Genomic DNA, 14,637 nt, shown 5'->3' with positions numbered 1-14,637 from the left:
CTCGCGCCGCGGCCCGCCGCCCGCGGTCGAGGTGTCGCCGCCCGCTGATGAGTGGCAGGTGGTCGTCCCGCACGACGAGGCAGCGCATTCCTCGTGCGTGGTGGCGTAGCCTCGAAAGTCGAATCCTGCCTATACATGAATAGCTGCTGGCCCGACCCGCGGGGTACGGCTTGGCTACACAGTGTGGCAAGGGTTTGAAGTTTTATATCTGTGTTCAGTCTGTGCGAGGACCGCACCCCCCGCGGTGGGGTGTTGGCTGTTGCTGAGCTCGTTCTTCGAGAGGGAACTTTTAGACCGACTAGATTGAAATGCAAAATCCAGGAGCAGGACTCACCCCGCCACTTCCTTCCCGCCGCCCGCCGCCTTGCCCTTTGCTGTCAGCGTCTTCCGCTTCAGGTTCCGGAACCCCTTCAGGTCGTCGAGCGTCCCCTGCTGAGAGGTGGAGCGCTCGTACGGCCGGCGGCGCGAGAAGGAGAGGAGGCGCGCGCGGCCGACCGAGCGGCCGAGCATCGACGAGTTGGAGGCCGCCTTGAGCCACTTTGCCATCGCCTCGACCTCCGCGACCGAGAGCGCCGCGTCGAGCCAAGCGGCGGCGGTGGCGGAGGAGCCGAGCACCTCAAGCAGCAGCCGGATGACGAGATAGCAGCGGGCGGCGGCGGAGAAGCCCGCCTGCTTTGGTGCGCCCGCGCCCGCGCCCGCGGCGGGCGGCTCCGCGCTACCGGCCGAGGAGAGGGCGCTGGGCGATGCGATGAAGTCGACGACGTAGCCGATGAGGCCGTGCGGCCGCTGCAGCGCCGCCTCGCATCGCCGCGTGAGCAGCCCATCCTCCACATCGAGCAGCCGCTGCAGCAGCTGCGCGTACACGGTCGCGAGCCGCTCCGGCTCGTGCCGCAGCCCGCGGACCAGCTCGCGCACCTATCACAACCAAGCACCCTCCTTAACACACGCCGAGTGTTGGTTTGGCCGGATCGGCACCCGCTCGCGCGCCACGCGCAGGGACGTGTCGACCGCGGCCTCGCCGACGGTCCGCTCGTCGCAGAGAGGGCGGACCGCGCGGGCGAGGGCGTCGAGCGGGGCGCCGAGCGGCTCGGGCGCGGCGGGCGTGCCCGCGCACGCAGAGGCAGCGGCACGAAGGAAGGGGGCGCAAGTCAGGCAAGCCGCGGCGTCAGCAGGCAGCGGCGCTGCGGTGCCACTGACGTCGGTGGGGGCGGCTGGCGGTGCCGCCGCCGGCGCCGCCGCGGCGCTGGCAGCGGCGGGCGCGTGGCGCGACGCGGGAGCGGCGGGAGGGGGAGGAGGCGGGTGGTGCGCCTCGACGAGCAGCGCCAGGCACTCGAGCAGCGAGGCGGAGCCGTCCTTAGGGGCGCGGCACGAGTCGAGGCGAGGCGCGAGCGCGGTGGCGCTGCGGCGCACCGTCGCTGCTGCCGGGACCGCGGCTCCGTCTGCTGCCGCCGCGGAGCTGGGTGCCGCGGCGGCAGCAGTAGCAGACGGAGCTGCGGACGGAGCCGCCGCCGGGGCAGCAGGCGGTGCCGCCGCGGTGGCAGGTGGGGGCGGCGACCCACGCTCCGGAAGGGGCAGTGTCAGAGAGCGAAGCGCCTCGGGCAGGCCGAACGCCTCTGCGTCCGCGCTGGCGTTTTCAGCTGCGTCGCCGATGCCCCCCTTGGGCCCACACGCACCAATCGCCTTCCCGTCTGCAGCGTCGGCTGCCGCCGGCACGCTCTCCGGCGCCGCGCCGGCCTTGGGGAGGACGCCGCCCTCGCGGATCGGCCCCGCGCCGACGAGGAAGGCGCAGAGCAGCGGGATCCCTCGCTTCTCCGCCGCCATCCTACAGGGAGGCTCCGAGCAGGTTTCGAGCAGGTTCCGAGAAGCTTCCTGGCCCCGCCGCTCCTCCGCGAGCCGAGTGAGCGGCGGCCCGCCGGAGGAAAGTAGCCCGCGGAGCAGCTCCCAAAAGGGGGCGGCGTCGCGCCAGCTGTGCACGGCACGGCCCACCCCGTGGCGGAGGAGCGCGTCGAAGAAAGCGGCCATGTGGCCTCCCCGTCGCGGCTCGCCCTCCGCCCCGTGCCGCGGCTCGACCGCCTCTGCCCCGTGCGCTACTCGGGCGAGCGAGACGACGAGGTCGGCGACGGCGCTCCTGCCGGCGGCGCTACCGCTGCAGAGGACGGCGTCGAGCAGAGGGCTCGAGGGCGGAGCCGCGACCCCTCGCCCCGCGGCGCCGCTCCCGCCGACTGCCGCTTGCGGCGCGACGACGTAGTGCAGGACGGCGGCGGCAGCGGCGGGCTGCGCCCCGCACGCGCGAGCCAGCGTCGCGAGCCAGCCGTCGAGGCCGGCCAGCACCGGCTCCAGTCGCGCGTCGTTGAGGCGGAGGAGGTGCGAAAAGGCGTACCGCGCTCCAAACTCAAGGAGCCGCGTGCGAAGCGCAGAGGCAGACTCCGACTCAGCCGCCGCCGGCTGCGTAGGCGCGGAGAGCGGCGCAAGGGGCGGAGGTGGCGGCAGCGGCGCCGCGGAGGTGGGCGGGGGGAGGGTGAGGAGGGCGCGCACAAAGGCCGCATAGCCACGGTCGAGCAGGTGCTCCCGCCGGAGCAGCGCCTCGTTCGCGGCGCGCACTCGCGTCGTGGCAAGAGGCGCCCGCCCTTCTCCTGCGGGAGGGCCCCCCCCTGCCTGCGCTCGAGCCTGCGCGCTGCCAGCGGCTACCCCGCCCGCGCCCTCCTCGCCCTCCCTGCCCTTGGCGCTGCCGCTGCCGCCGTCTGCACCCGAGTCGAGGAACGCGCGCTGCAGCATGGAGAACTTGGACGGTGTCGGCGGAGACCGAGGCACGACTGCCTCCGAGCCAGCAGGCCGAAGCACCACTCCCTCCGAGCCGGCACGCAGCAGCATCGACGACGCGCCGCGTGCCGCCTCGCGTCCAGCCTCGCCCGTCTGAGAGGTCGGACCGTCGGCCGGCGCTGCGGCGGGCGGGCGCGTCGCCGCAGCGGGTGCGCCCCTCCACCCGGCGGCTCCGATCCCGACTGGCGGGGCGGAGCCAATGCGGCGGTGGCGGGACGACTCCACGCGGCGGTACAGCAGGAGGAAGCCGCTCTGGGAGGCGGACGCTCGCTCCGCGGCGGTCCTCGCCGCCGCGGCCGCGCCGCCGCCGTAGCACTGCTGTGGCAGGCGCGCCTCGTCGAAGCGGGTCACCTTTGTGTCGTTGAAGGCGAACCACTTTCCCGCAGTCGGCCCGTCGCGCGGGCAGGCGTACGAGAAGTAGTGGCCGCCGCCCGAGCTGCCCGCGTGCACAACCACGCCGGCGAGCTCGTAGGGGGGCGAGGGAGGCAGCGGCTCGCCGCGCGCCGCGCACTCGAGACCGCGCCGCGTGAAGGGCGAGCAGTCGAGCCGCATCGGGAAGGAGCACTCCGAGTTGAGCTTGACGTTGACCATCTTCTCGTAGTCGAACTCGAAGCGCTTGAGCTGGATCACGAGCGTCGGGGGCAGCTCGCCCAGGCAGAGCCGCTTGACCGCGGCGACCTTGCCGCCCGAGTCGAGCTCGTATGCGTTGTCGCCCTCGAGCCGCTCTCCGTCCACGAGCGCGCGGAACGACTCCTCGATCGATCGGTGCCCCTTGAGGTCGAGCTCGATCTGGAGGAAGGACTGCTCGCGCTCCGACACCTTGCGCACCGGCGCACCGCCCGGCGTGGGCGGCGGCTCCTCCCAGACGACTTGCTGCACGAGCGTGCCTCCGAAGCAGCTGCGGAGCAGCGACGCGTGCCGCGACCCGCGCAGAGCCTCCTCGAGGTTGTCGGAGAGGAGGGCGAGGAACTCGGCCGCGTCGTTCTGCTGCGTGGCGGCGAAGGTGAGCGGGAGCGCCTCGCTCGCCGTCACGAGCGGCAGCGGGTCGTACGAGCGCGCGAGTCCGTCGCGCAGGAAGGCGAAGGTCGCCTGCACCTCTGCCAGGATCGGCGACCGCTCGGCGCGGGGCGCGGGCTCGGCGGCAAGGATGCCGTCGCGGAAGGCGGGGACGAGGAAGAGGACCTGATCCGGCACCTGGCGGTGTGAGCGAGTATTCGGTTCGAGGCGGGGGGCGGGGGGCGAGGAGGAGCACCTGGAGGGTGGCGTTCATGTAGCAGGTAGCCCCCTGGTTGACGAGCCCCACGTGCCCTCTCCGCAGCGCCTCGCTCGGGTCGACGCCCCACCCGCAGCCGGCCGCGGCGTCGACGCGCTGCGCGTGCTCGAGTGCGGGCAGCAGCGAGGCCAGCGCCGCGTCCGACGCGGCGGCGGCGCGGAGAAGCAGCCGAGCGGCGGCGTGGCGCACGGCCGGCGGAGGCTGGCGCGCCGTCGGCACGAGGAAGGCCGCGTGCAGCGCCGGCAACGAGGGGGAGAGCCGGCGGGCGAACGCGGTGGAGGTGCGCGCGGCGGTGGTGAGGAGGCGGAGCAGGCCGAGGAGGACGGTCTCGTGGTGCGGCGAGCCGTCGGCGACGAGTCGGTCCAAGAGGGCGTCAGCGCTGAAGGCGAGGCTGCCGCCGTGGCTGTGCTCCGCGCCGACGAGCCGCTCCCAGAGCGCCCAGAACTGGCTCGACGAGGCGGCGTGCTCCTCGGCGGCGGGCAGCAGCGCCTCGAGCGCCGCGAGAGCGAGAGGCAGCCCCGAGGGCTCGGCGAGGCAGAGGTGGTGCAGCAGCAGCGCCGCCTGCGTGCGTGTGCGGCGGTCCGGCGATGCCAGCAGCGCCGCGCGCAGCGCATCGCGCAGCAAAGGCAGCGCGAGCAGGTCGAGGAGCATGTGCACGTGGTGGCAAAAGATGGCGTCGAGCAGCTTGAGCGCGTCAAGGCCGACCTGCCGCGTCGCCGCGTCGTCGCACCCGCAGTCGCCGTCGCTGCCGCGGTCTCCGCCACTGCTGCGGCGGCCAAAGCCGCCGCCGAAGCCGCCGCCGACGCCGCCGCCGAAGCCGCCGTCGGGCCCGCGAGCGAGTATGTGGAGCAGGAGCTGCGAGAGGGACCAGAGGTGCAGCGCCTCGTCCGACGAGCGGGCCGAGAGCGGCGGGGCCGACTGCAGCGGCGCCGGCAGCCGCGCCACCGCGTGGCCATCGCCGCTCCGGAACGGCGACGCCATTGGGCCGTCGCAGGGGCGCGTCGGCGAGGGCGAGGGCGGGTGCGCGAGCGGAGGCGACCCTCTCGAGCCGCCCGCCGCCGCCGCGCCCGAGTCCAAGGCCAGCGCGCCCACGAGTCGGCCAGGCGACGCAGCGAGGCCGTTAAGCTCGCACAGAGGCGTCGAGGGCGGGTCAGGCGGCGGGCAGCGGAGTGGCGGCGGGCTGGCGGGCTGGCGGGCCCCGTTGGGGGCTGCGGGTCGAGTCGTCGCCGCTTCGTTGGAGCGGAGGTAGCCCGCGAGAGCGACGCGCACAATCGCGAGAAGGTTGGCGCGCAAGCCGGCCGCGGTGCTGTCGGCGGGCGGGTCCACTGCGGCCATGGCCGCGAAGGCGCCGAAGACAGGCGCGAATCCGTGCTCCATGAAGGCGGACCGCCACGCAGCGGCGGCCGCGCCGCGCTCCGCGGCCGCGCCGAGGTCGTTGGGGGGCATGAGGCGGCCGCGCACTTGGTGGAGGAAGTAGAGGCAACAGAGAGGCGACGCGCCATGCCGCTGCGCGGCTGCGGCGGTCGAGGAGGAGGAGGGCGCGAGCTCGGCGGGCCAGTCGACGGCGGCGGGGTCCGACAAGCGGCCGCGCCTGTGCTGGCAGGTCGGCAAGCGCATGAGCAAGTCCCACGCCTTGGCCACCACGGCGGACGCGGGCTCGAATCGCGAGACGAGGTCAAGGAGCCCCTCCATCGATGCCCGGGACGCGGCGATCAGGGCGGCGGGGTGCGCGGCGCGCCGCTCGGCCCGCGCCGCCTCGCGGCTGTACCCGCGCCCCCCCTCGCCCACGGCAGCCTTTGGCCGGATGCGCAGCGTCACGCTCGTCACCTCGCCCAGCCCGCAGTCCGCGAGCGTGCGGCCTTCCCCGGCGAGCGTGCTGCCGCTGCCGTCGCCGTCGCCGCCGAGGAGGACGTCCATCGCCTATTCATAGCTTGGCCTTTGTACGCCGCAACCTCGTAAGGGCGCGCCGAGGAGGAGGCCCCTCGCCCGGTACGACGGCTTGGGCAAGCCCCGGCCCACCAGCTCGTGCTTCAGGGCGCTGCGCAGCTCGCCCAGCGTCGCATTCGTGTGCAGCTCGAGCGGCAGCACGAGGCAGCCGCCGCTCCCACCGCCCGCAGAGCCGTTGCCGCCGCTGCCGACACCCCCGCCGCCGCCTGCGCCGCCGACGCCACCGCCGACACCACCGCCGCCGCCGCCGACACCGCCGTCACCACCGCCGCCTGCGCCGCTCCCGCCGCCGCCGGCCTCCAGGGCGTCGGCAAGGCGAGCCACGGACGCCTCGAAATCGAGTGGCGCCTCTTGCGCCGGCGCCTGCTGCGGCTGGTCCGGCGGAGGAGGAGGAGGAGGGCTCGCCGCGGGCGGCGGCGGGCCGTCGGCGGGCTCGGTGACGACGGACACGTGCAGGCGGAGCGTGAGCCCCCTCCACGAGGCGCGGTGCGGTGCGAGCTTGCGCGACTCGCCACACGCGGCGAGGAAGCTGTCGAGCAGGTCGAGCAGGAGCAAGGCGCGGAGCTCCCGATCCGCTGCCCCGCCCCCGCCGCCGCCGCCGCCGCGCGAGCGGTTCGAGAGGGAGGCCAGGGCGTGGAAGAGCGAGGTGAGCAGCTCTTGCCTCACGGTGGCGAGGTCCAGGTGCGCGGCTGGCTTGGCGTACAGCTGGACGAGCAGCGGCAGCGCGGCGCGGCTCGTGCTCTCTGGCGCGCTCGCGACGATGCGCCACACAGCGTCGATGCCGACGAGCGTCGACGGCATCACGTCGGGTGAGAGCCGCGAGAGCTCGGCCGGCTCGCCGACCTCGGCGGGCGCGCGGCGGGCCCTCCAGCGGCGCGGAGGGGGGGGAGGGGCCTCTGCCGGGCGGAGGGTGCCCTGCGGGGGGCAGAGGCGCGCCGAGATGCGCCGAGATGCGCCGAGATGAGATCTCCCCCGAAGAGAGGAGGGGGGGGGTGGCGTGCTCCCCTCCCTCACGGAGCAGAGGTGCGCCGAGACGCGCCGAGACGCGCCGAGATGCGCCGAGATGCGCCGAGATGCAACGAGACGCGCCAAAATGCGCCGAGATCGGGGCGAGATGCGCCGAGATCGGGGGAAGCTCCTCTTCCTCACCTTGCCGACGTGGTAGCGGCGAAAGAGCGCCTCAAAGGCCGCGTACTCGCGGAGGGAGAGCGTCTCCCACTGCAGCTCGCGCAACGCGACCGTCGCAAATGCGACCTCGAGCGCCTCAGGGGCGAGCGAGGGCAGCGCCGACGGCAGCCAGAGGAGCAGCTCGCGCCTAGTCTCGCGCAATCTCGCGTAATCTTGGGTCATCTCGGGTCATCTCGGGCAGCCAGAGGAGCAGCTCGCGCCTAGAGTGGCGGTGGATCACACCCTCACTCCCCGCGACCCGCCCCCGTCACCCCGGTCCACAGGGAAGGAGCTTCGCGCCGCTCTGCGCGGTCGCGCATCGAGCCCCACGCGGTCTCGAGCGCGCGCGCAGAGACTGGCCGCAGCTCGCCGCTCAGCCATCCTAAATCTCGCGCCAATCTCGGGTGATTCTCAGCGACTCTCGCGAGGCGGTCGCTCATCGCCGCCCAGTGCGCCGTAGAAGGAGAGCCGCCGCCGCAACTCCTCGAGCGTCGCTTCACAGATCGCCTCGCCGCCCGCCTCGCCGCCACCTCCCGCGTCGCCGCCCGCGTCGCCGCCGCCTTCGCCCGGCGCCCCGACACTCGCACTCGCCTCCGCGCCGCCGCCGCTCCTGCCGGCCGCCGCCGCGGAAGAGGAGGCGGAGAGGCTGATCCCGAAGCGGCGCCGGCCCGCGCTCTGCGCCGCGGCTGCACCCGCCGCCCTACTTGGAGGAGGCGACGACGCAGGCCGCGGCGGCTCGCCGGCGGACGGAATCACAGCCGCATCGGCCGAGCCTCCGGACGACTCTTCTTCCGCCGCCGCCTCCGCGGACGCCGCCGCCGCCGCCGCCGCTCGCGGCGCTCGTGGGCGGGGTGGCGCGCGTGTGCGTGGCGCAGCGAGGAGGGCGAGGGCGATGGCAACGAGCCCTAGCTTGGACTCGGCCTGCTCGAGATGAGCCGAGATGAGTCGAGATTAGCCGAGATTGGCCCAGATGAGGCACGCGCGTGCGCTCAGCCTGCGCGAGCAGCGGGGGCGGCGAGGCGCCGCTGCCGCCGGAGGAGCCGAGCTCGCGCAGCAGCTCCATCGCGCCTGAGATTGCTCGAGATTACCTGAGATTGCTCGAGATTAGCCGAGCTCGCTGCAGCAGCTCCATCGCGCCTGCTCACAGCGTGCAGGCGTGAGGAGAGACGCGGCTCGCGGCTCGCGGCTCGCGCAGCACAGCCGTCGCGCCGCGAGGAGACAGTCGGTCCGCCGCCGCCGCAAGCGATGCCGGCCACCAGCCGTCGGCGGCGTCCGCCGCGAGTGCGGCGGCGGCGTGCGGGTTGGACGTGCAGAGCGGGTCGGAGGAGGAGCGGCGGTGCAGCGCCGGGGGGCGCGCCGCGCGAGCCCGCTCGTCAGGCGGCGCGGCGACGGCGATGCCGCACAAGCGCTGCAGCGGGCGGCAGGCGGCGGAGACGGCGGCCATGCGGGCGGTGAGGGGGCTCGCGCGCAGGTGGCCGACGAGGGTGGCTCGGAGGGTGGCGGTGGTGGCGGCGGCGGTGGCGGCGGGCAGCGACTCGGACGCGAGCAGGCGGACGAGGAGGAGGGTGAAGCGGTGAGCGAGTGGCGCCTACGAGTCACCAGCAGCTGCTCGCTCACCCGAGCCGGACCGGAGAGGAGAGGGACAGCGGCGGGCGAGCTGCTGCGCCGGCGAACTCGCAAAGGCGGGGGCGATGGTGGCGAGCGAGGGAGCGGCGCCAACCACCGAGCAGTCCCCGTGCGCGGCGCAGCAGTCGGCCATAGCCTCGAGCAGGCCGCCGCGCAACGCGTTGCACCTCGGGCCAGACCCGACCTGCGTGGGGGACGGCGGGGCCGAGATCAGCCGAGATTGCGAGCAGGCGAAGTCGATCTCCGGCGCGAGGCGACCGCGTCGCGCAGCAGCACGGCCGCCTGCTGCGCCACGGCGGCGGGCTTGAAGGCGCACGACGCCCACAGCGGCTCCAGCTGCGCCTAGACAAGACAGCGTGGCGGCGCTGCACGACAGGAGCGGCGGCAGGAACGCCCTCAGCGGCCCTGGCTGCGCCGCGGAGGCGTCTTGCTCCCGCAGCAGCGCAAAGAGGGGCGCGGCGCGCCGCAGCACCTCCTCGTGCGCGAGGGGGCCTACTCGCGCCGTGCGGCAGCAGTCAGCCTCCTTCCCGCCCCCTGCACCGCCTCACTCCCGCGCGCGAGGGCCCAGCAGCGCCGCCAGCACGCCAGCCCGACAGACCGCGGCGGCGAGGTCGGCGAGCAAGTCACCCTCGCTCGCGGGCACGCTCGCGAGGCCCTTCGCCCTCGAGACGGCCCCGTCGGCCAGCCGCCGCACCGCCCGCAGCCGGATGGTCAGCACGGGCGACCGGCCGACGGCGGCCGAGATGAGCTCGAGCCGCGCGGCGAGCGAGGCGCGAAAGGCGGCGTCGCCGCCGGGCTCGTCTCCTCTCTCGCGGCGGGGAAGCAGCTTTGGCAGCTCCGTCTCGAGGCAGGCGTCGATCGCGTCGAAGGCGGCGGGGTCGCGCAGCGCCGGAGAGGCTGCCGGAAGCTGCTTGAGAGCGGCGGCAGCGGCGGTCAGCGCCGTGGTGGCAGTCGTGGCAGGCAGCGGCGCGAGCGGCTTGAGGCGCGCGAGGAGGGCCAGCGCCGCCGGAAGCATCCGGGGGCAGTGCGGAGTGAAGGCGGTGATGGCGGACAGAAGCGCGCCGTCGCCTCCCGCCTCGACAACGCCGCAACCGAGCGAGTGCAGCAGGGCGCTCCCGCCGCTCCCGCCGACGCCGCCGTTGGTGTCGCCGCTGGCGCCGCTGGCGCCGCTGGCGCCGCCGCTGCCGCCGCCGCCGCTGCCGCCGCCGCCGCCGCCCTCACTGCCGTCAGGCTGGCCGCCACCACGTCGAGGAGACTGGGCTGCGTTGTCAAACAGCGACGCGAGGGCGGCCACCTGCTCGACGGCCAGCTCGGCGTCTGCGACCACTCCGCTCGTCGCCCCCGTCGCTGAACCTGCTTCCCTCCCCGCAGCATCGCTGAGCGCTCTCACGATCCCACGGGCACAGCTGAGGACCAGCCTCTCGTACTCGACGGTCGGGGTTCGGTCGCGCCTCTCCAGCACCGCTTTTGTGAGTGGCACGAGGCGAGTAGCGTCCGCACCGCGCTCGAGCTCAGCGCAGACACCCTCCATCCGTCAGCCTCGGCCGATTAGGCACCACCGCTCGAGTTGGGGTTCCTTGGCAGGGAGTGGTGGCTGTCCGCCCTTGATAAAAAAGAAAAACTCAATGCTCTTTTCCGGGCACTAACATTGCGTGCCCGTTTTATTTATTTATTTATTAACATTGAATCCGCGCTGCGAGCCTGTCGTGTCCCTTGTCAGGAGCAGGAGAGCCCCACCTGTCCCCCTGATCGTCCTTCCAAGGTAAGGTAAGGTAAGGTAAACTTCTCCTTCCAAAATCCTGCTCGTGCAGGTGGGGACCCTGTCCTCCTCCCCCATCCCTCGTCTGGGTTTGTCTGTTTTCTTTCTTTCTTTCTTTCTTTAACATTGAATCCGGTACAAATCGACTTAGCCGAAACAGCTGAGCACACACGTCGTTGCCCTAAGTTAGGGCAGCGAGGGCAGAATGGAGCGCGGCACCGCTTTCCACGGCTATGGTGCGAGCTGCGGCTCGCACGTCTCGGTCCACCTCACCGGTCGCGGAGATGGGGAAGGCGACAGGGAACGGCGGTAATGTGGTCGTCATCGTGGCGAAAGCGCCCCCATGAAAGTTGCCATGAAAGGTCGTGAGCTTCCCTGGGCTCGTCCGGAGATCTTGAAGCGGCGGCCCACCCGCAGTGAGGCGGAAGCCATCCTCGGCCACCTCGCCGAGGGCCCTCGTGCACGCCTCACTGCCCTCGGCCGCCTCACCGACTGAATCAGCGCCGCCGAAGATGCCGCACTTTATCGTCTCAAGGACGACAACCCCGTCGCCTCGCACGGTCCACCCAATGCGACGCGCAGCCTCGCTGTCGATAGCCGTCTTGCGCACTAGCAGCTCGAGCGGCGAGCCCGCGGCGGCGCGCTCATGCTTGGCTCTCTTGTCCTCCGCCGCCAGCTGGAAGCTGTACAGCGCCGGAGGGGCCAGGACGTCTTCGATCGCAAACAAAGCAGAGTGGACAGCCCCTTGGCGCCCGATCGTCACACAAGCTTGGAGAGCGTGCCCCCACGCCGCGAGGTGCAGCGTTGTGCTTGATGGGCGGTGATGCAGCAGCAGCACCGGCCCGTCGATGAGGTACCTACACATCGTGCCGCGCCGCCCGAGCGTCTCCACGATTCGCAAGGACCAGCTTGGGATCTCCCCTTCCAGAAGCGTGGGCCATGCCGAGCCAAGCCTCTCCATTCGCGCCTCTGCCGCGGCGCTGACGCGTTGTGCCATGAAGCGGGCGCTGAGCGCCGACGCCGCGAGCTGCCGGGCGTCGAGCCACAGGAGAACCTGAGTCAGGATCTCGTCCGGCAGCGTGGTCAGATCCATATCGCGCGCCGCGACGGGGAGCAAGTCCGGAACGCAAAGTATTTTTTTTGAGCTTAGCCTTCGATGTTATGAAAACAAACGCAAGGCGGACATGGGTCATGGCATATCGCTCTCGGGCCCACAGACATCCCGCACACCCGCCGCCCCCGCGCGCGCCCCACCTCGGCCGGGAGAAAGGGGAGTGACAGCTTGGGATGAAAGCCCGAGTATGTTGAGTCCTAGCCTAAGCGGCGGGCCCCCGCAAAAAGAAAAATTGGATTGAACCTTCGTTCGAGGGTACATTGGCGCGTAAAAGAAGAGTCACGGAATCGCGCGCGCCTCCACCAGGAAGGGCTACGCAGAATCCCTGACATCCCAGAAGAAAGAACTGGTGCAGCCGAAGGGCTGGCGCAGTAGGAGAGCCTGGCGCGGCCAAGGACGAGGAGCGGCGTCAGGGCCAGGTGAAGGAGAGAGCAGCGGAAGCCGCGCTCATCAGAGCAGCGAGCGGGCGACCTGCGGGAAACTAGTGGCCTACGACCCGGTATCACGAGTTGGGCCGCTATCCCAATGAGCCCGCGGATTTTTTCCCGTGCTGCACGCCCCCGCATAAGTCACAGCGCTGCGTCTTGCTTTGCAAACAACAGACCTAGAACACAACTCACAGTGCCACCCATGAGCGAGAGCCTGAAGGACCGGCTGAAGGCGCGCGCGCTAGCGCTGCAGGTCGAGGCTCAGAGCTCGCTCGAGAGCGCGCGCCAAAAGGCGGCGAGCATAGACGTCTCAAAGATCAAGGAGCGGGCGGCCGCGCTTGCTGAGACGGCGAGGAGCCGCCTCGAGGCGCCTAGCACCGAGGGCGGTCCCGATCCGGGCTGCGAGTCCGGTTCCGACGCCGACAGCGAGCAGCGGAGCCTCGTCAGCGGAGCCCGCGACCGGCTCAACTCCGGCCTGAGTCAGCTCCCTTCCCTCGGCTACTTTGGCTCGCGCCTGGGCCAGCTGGGCGAGGCGGGCAAGTCGGGCCTGAGCCAGGGCATGGACGGCGCGCGGCAGGCCAAGACGAGGGGCGCCGAGGGACTTCGCACCGCCGTCGCGGCCGGCTCGAGCGGCGTCGGCCGGATCAAAGAGGGAGCCAAGGGCGCGGGAGGTTGGCCGAGCGGCTCGCGCTCTCAACGCGGTCGGGATCCGGTCCGACACCATGCCTGAGCTCCCTCTAGGCGCGCTGACCGCCGCTGCGTCTGCGAGCGGGCTCTCTGTGCCTGGCATGGAGCAGGAGCCGCCGATGAAGGCGCGCCGATGCAGCCCTGGCCCAGTGCAGCCCTGGCCCAGTGCAGCCCTGGCCCAGTGCAGCCCTGGCCCAGTGCAGCCCTGGCCCAGTGCAGCCCTGGCCAAATGCATCGCTGCATGTCTCAACGCTGAGAGGTGAGCTGGTGTCGATGAAGGTGTGCCCGTGCTGCCCGGCGCTCAGCTACAAGCAGCGGCTGATCGGCTGTGCGTGCTGCATGCTCATCGGCCCCTCTCCTCGCCTCGCTCTACCCAGCTCGAACCCGGTGCCCCTTCACACCTCGGGAGCTGAGCAGGCGCTCTCCTCTCGCTCGGCTCCTTTCTCTCCTTTGCCAAGCTGCTGCTCGGCAGCCCCTGCTAGACACCTCCGAGACACCTCTGAGACTCCTCTGAGACACCTCTGAGCACCCCTGAGACACCTCCGAGATACCTCCGAGACACCTCCTCTCCTTTCGCCAAGCCGCTGCTGCCCCTGCTCCGCCCTGCGTTCGACGACATGCTGGCAACCTCAACTGGTGTTGCTTGACGCCAGGCAACCCCGTCCCGTTTGCACTCAAGTACACCCTCGGCAACATCCTCTCGCTCGGCGCCTCCTCCTTCCTGGTCGGCCCGGCACGCCAGTGCCGCACCATGTTCGCAAAGGAGCGGCGTGCTGCCTCGCTCGCCTACCTGCTCACGCTCGCAGGCTCGCTGCTCTCTCTCCTCCGCTCGCCCACCTGCTCTCCCCCTCCCCCGTCCCTCGCCTCACTTCATTCCACGACTAGTAGTCTGGGACTAGGCACGCTGCTCTCCATCTTTTGGCTGCGGCTCGCCATCCTCGCGCTGCTCTTCATCCTCCTCCAGTTCGCCGCACTCACGTGGTACATGCTCTCCTATATCCCCTACGGCCGCGCGCTCGCCTCCCGCCTCGTCAGGCGGCAGCTAGTGCGGCACGGAGTGTTGTCGCCGGCGACTGCGCCCATCAGACCGGCGGTGGAGCCGTCGTAGAGAAAGCGAGACTACGTACACGTAAACGTGTGACGGGGTGTTGCGTCGGTCGTGTGACGTGGAAAAAAAGAGCCTGAGCGAGACCGAGATCAAAAAATGTCTTAACTCTCAAGCCACAAGCCACCGAGCCGCGCGCCGCGCCAAGGCCGCAAGGGCGCGGGCCCCGGAGCTAGCAGCTACAAGACGGTTGGTAACGTATAAGGTAAGGTAAATTTCTCCACACACACACAAAGTGGTGGGGCAAGGGGGGGCGACCCTCGCATCTCCACACCCGGACACGGGCAGGAGCCCCACGGCATTCAAAGTGCAAGCACTGGCCCGGTGCACGTGGGTGAGCAGCCTGCCCCTCCCTCCCGACAAACCAACTCCCGCACACACACAATCGCACTCTGGCCAGTTGGCAAGAGAAGAGTAACACACAAGATGGATATAAAGCCAGTGGGTAAGAAGTACGCACGCATGCACATATAGCGTAACACCGTCGTACAGCAACAACATGACATGTACATGTACATGCAAATTGTGTCATGGGCTTGAAATGGGTCCACATCCCGCGGACCAAGAAGGCCGTGTCCCTTGCGGGCTCCTCTAAAGTTACGACGCGGGCCCGAGGGCGCTCGTGGAAGACGAGCCACGGGACGACGTCCCAAACCAGGCCTCTAGCGGCTGTCGGCGCAGGCGTCGTCTTGGGCGATGACGCTCGCGCCC

The 14,637-nt window shown here is 71.3% G+C and overlaps 3 protein-coding genes across 3 annotated transcripts; 1 reads left to right on the top strand and 2 right to left on the bottom strand.

The window, feature by feature from the left end:
• Positions 1-273: 273 nt before the first annotated feature.
• Positions 274-3,608, bottom strand: EMIHUDRAFT_437766 (hypothetical protein). Its single transcript, XM_005763328.1, has 3 exons — positions 1,895-3,608; positions 988-1,822; positions 274-915 (listed from the first exon to the last, which is right to left on the bottom strand). Exons 1-3 carry the CDS (start codon positions 3,409-3,411, stop codon positions 331-333), a joined length of 2,937 nt encoding a protein of 978 aa, XP_005763385.1. The 5' UTR covers positions 3,412-3,608; the 3' UTR covers positions 274-330.
• A 7,165-nt stretch (positions 3,609-10,773) lies between these two features.
• EMIHUDRAFT_215284 (hypothetical protein) lies at positions 10,774-11,685 on the bottom strand (the record flags this gene model as incomplete). Its single annotated transcript, XM_005763327.1, has 1 exon — positions 10,774-11,685. The coding sequence occupies one exon, from the start codon at positions 11,683-11,685 to the stop codon at positions 10,774-10,776; it is 912 nt and encodes a 303-aa protein (XP_005763384.1).
• A 1,764-nt stretch (positions 11,686-13,449) lies between these two features.
• On the top strand, positions 13,450-13,929 carry EMIHUDRAFT_67559 (hypothetical protein; the record flags this gene model as incomplete). The annotated part of the gene is made up of 1 exon (XM_005763326.1): positions 13,450-13,929. A coding segment is annotated over one exon (480 nt), but the record flags the coding sequence as incomplete, so codon positions are not given.
• Positions 13,930-14,637: the final 708 nt, after the last annotated feature.

This window comes from Emiliania huxleyi (genome assembly GCF_000372725.1).
Source record: "Emiliania huxleyi CCMP1516 unplaced genomic scaffold EMIHUscaffold_64, whole genome shotgun sequence".
In the NCBI taxonomy this organism is placed as follows: domain Eukaryota; phylum Haptophyta; order Isochrysidales; family Noelaerhabdaceae; genus Emiliania; species Emiliania huxleyi.
Note: the sequence above shows the minus strand (reverse complement) of the source record. Positions and strands in the feature narration are given on the sequence as shown.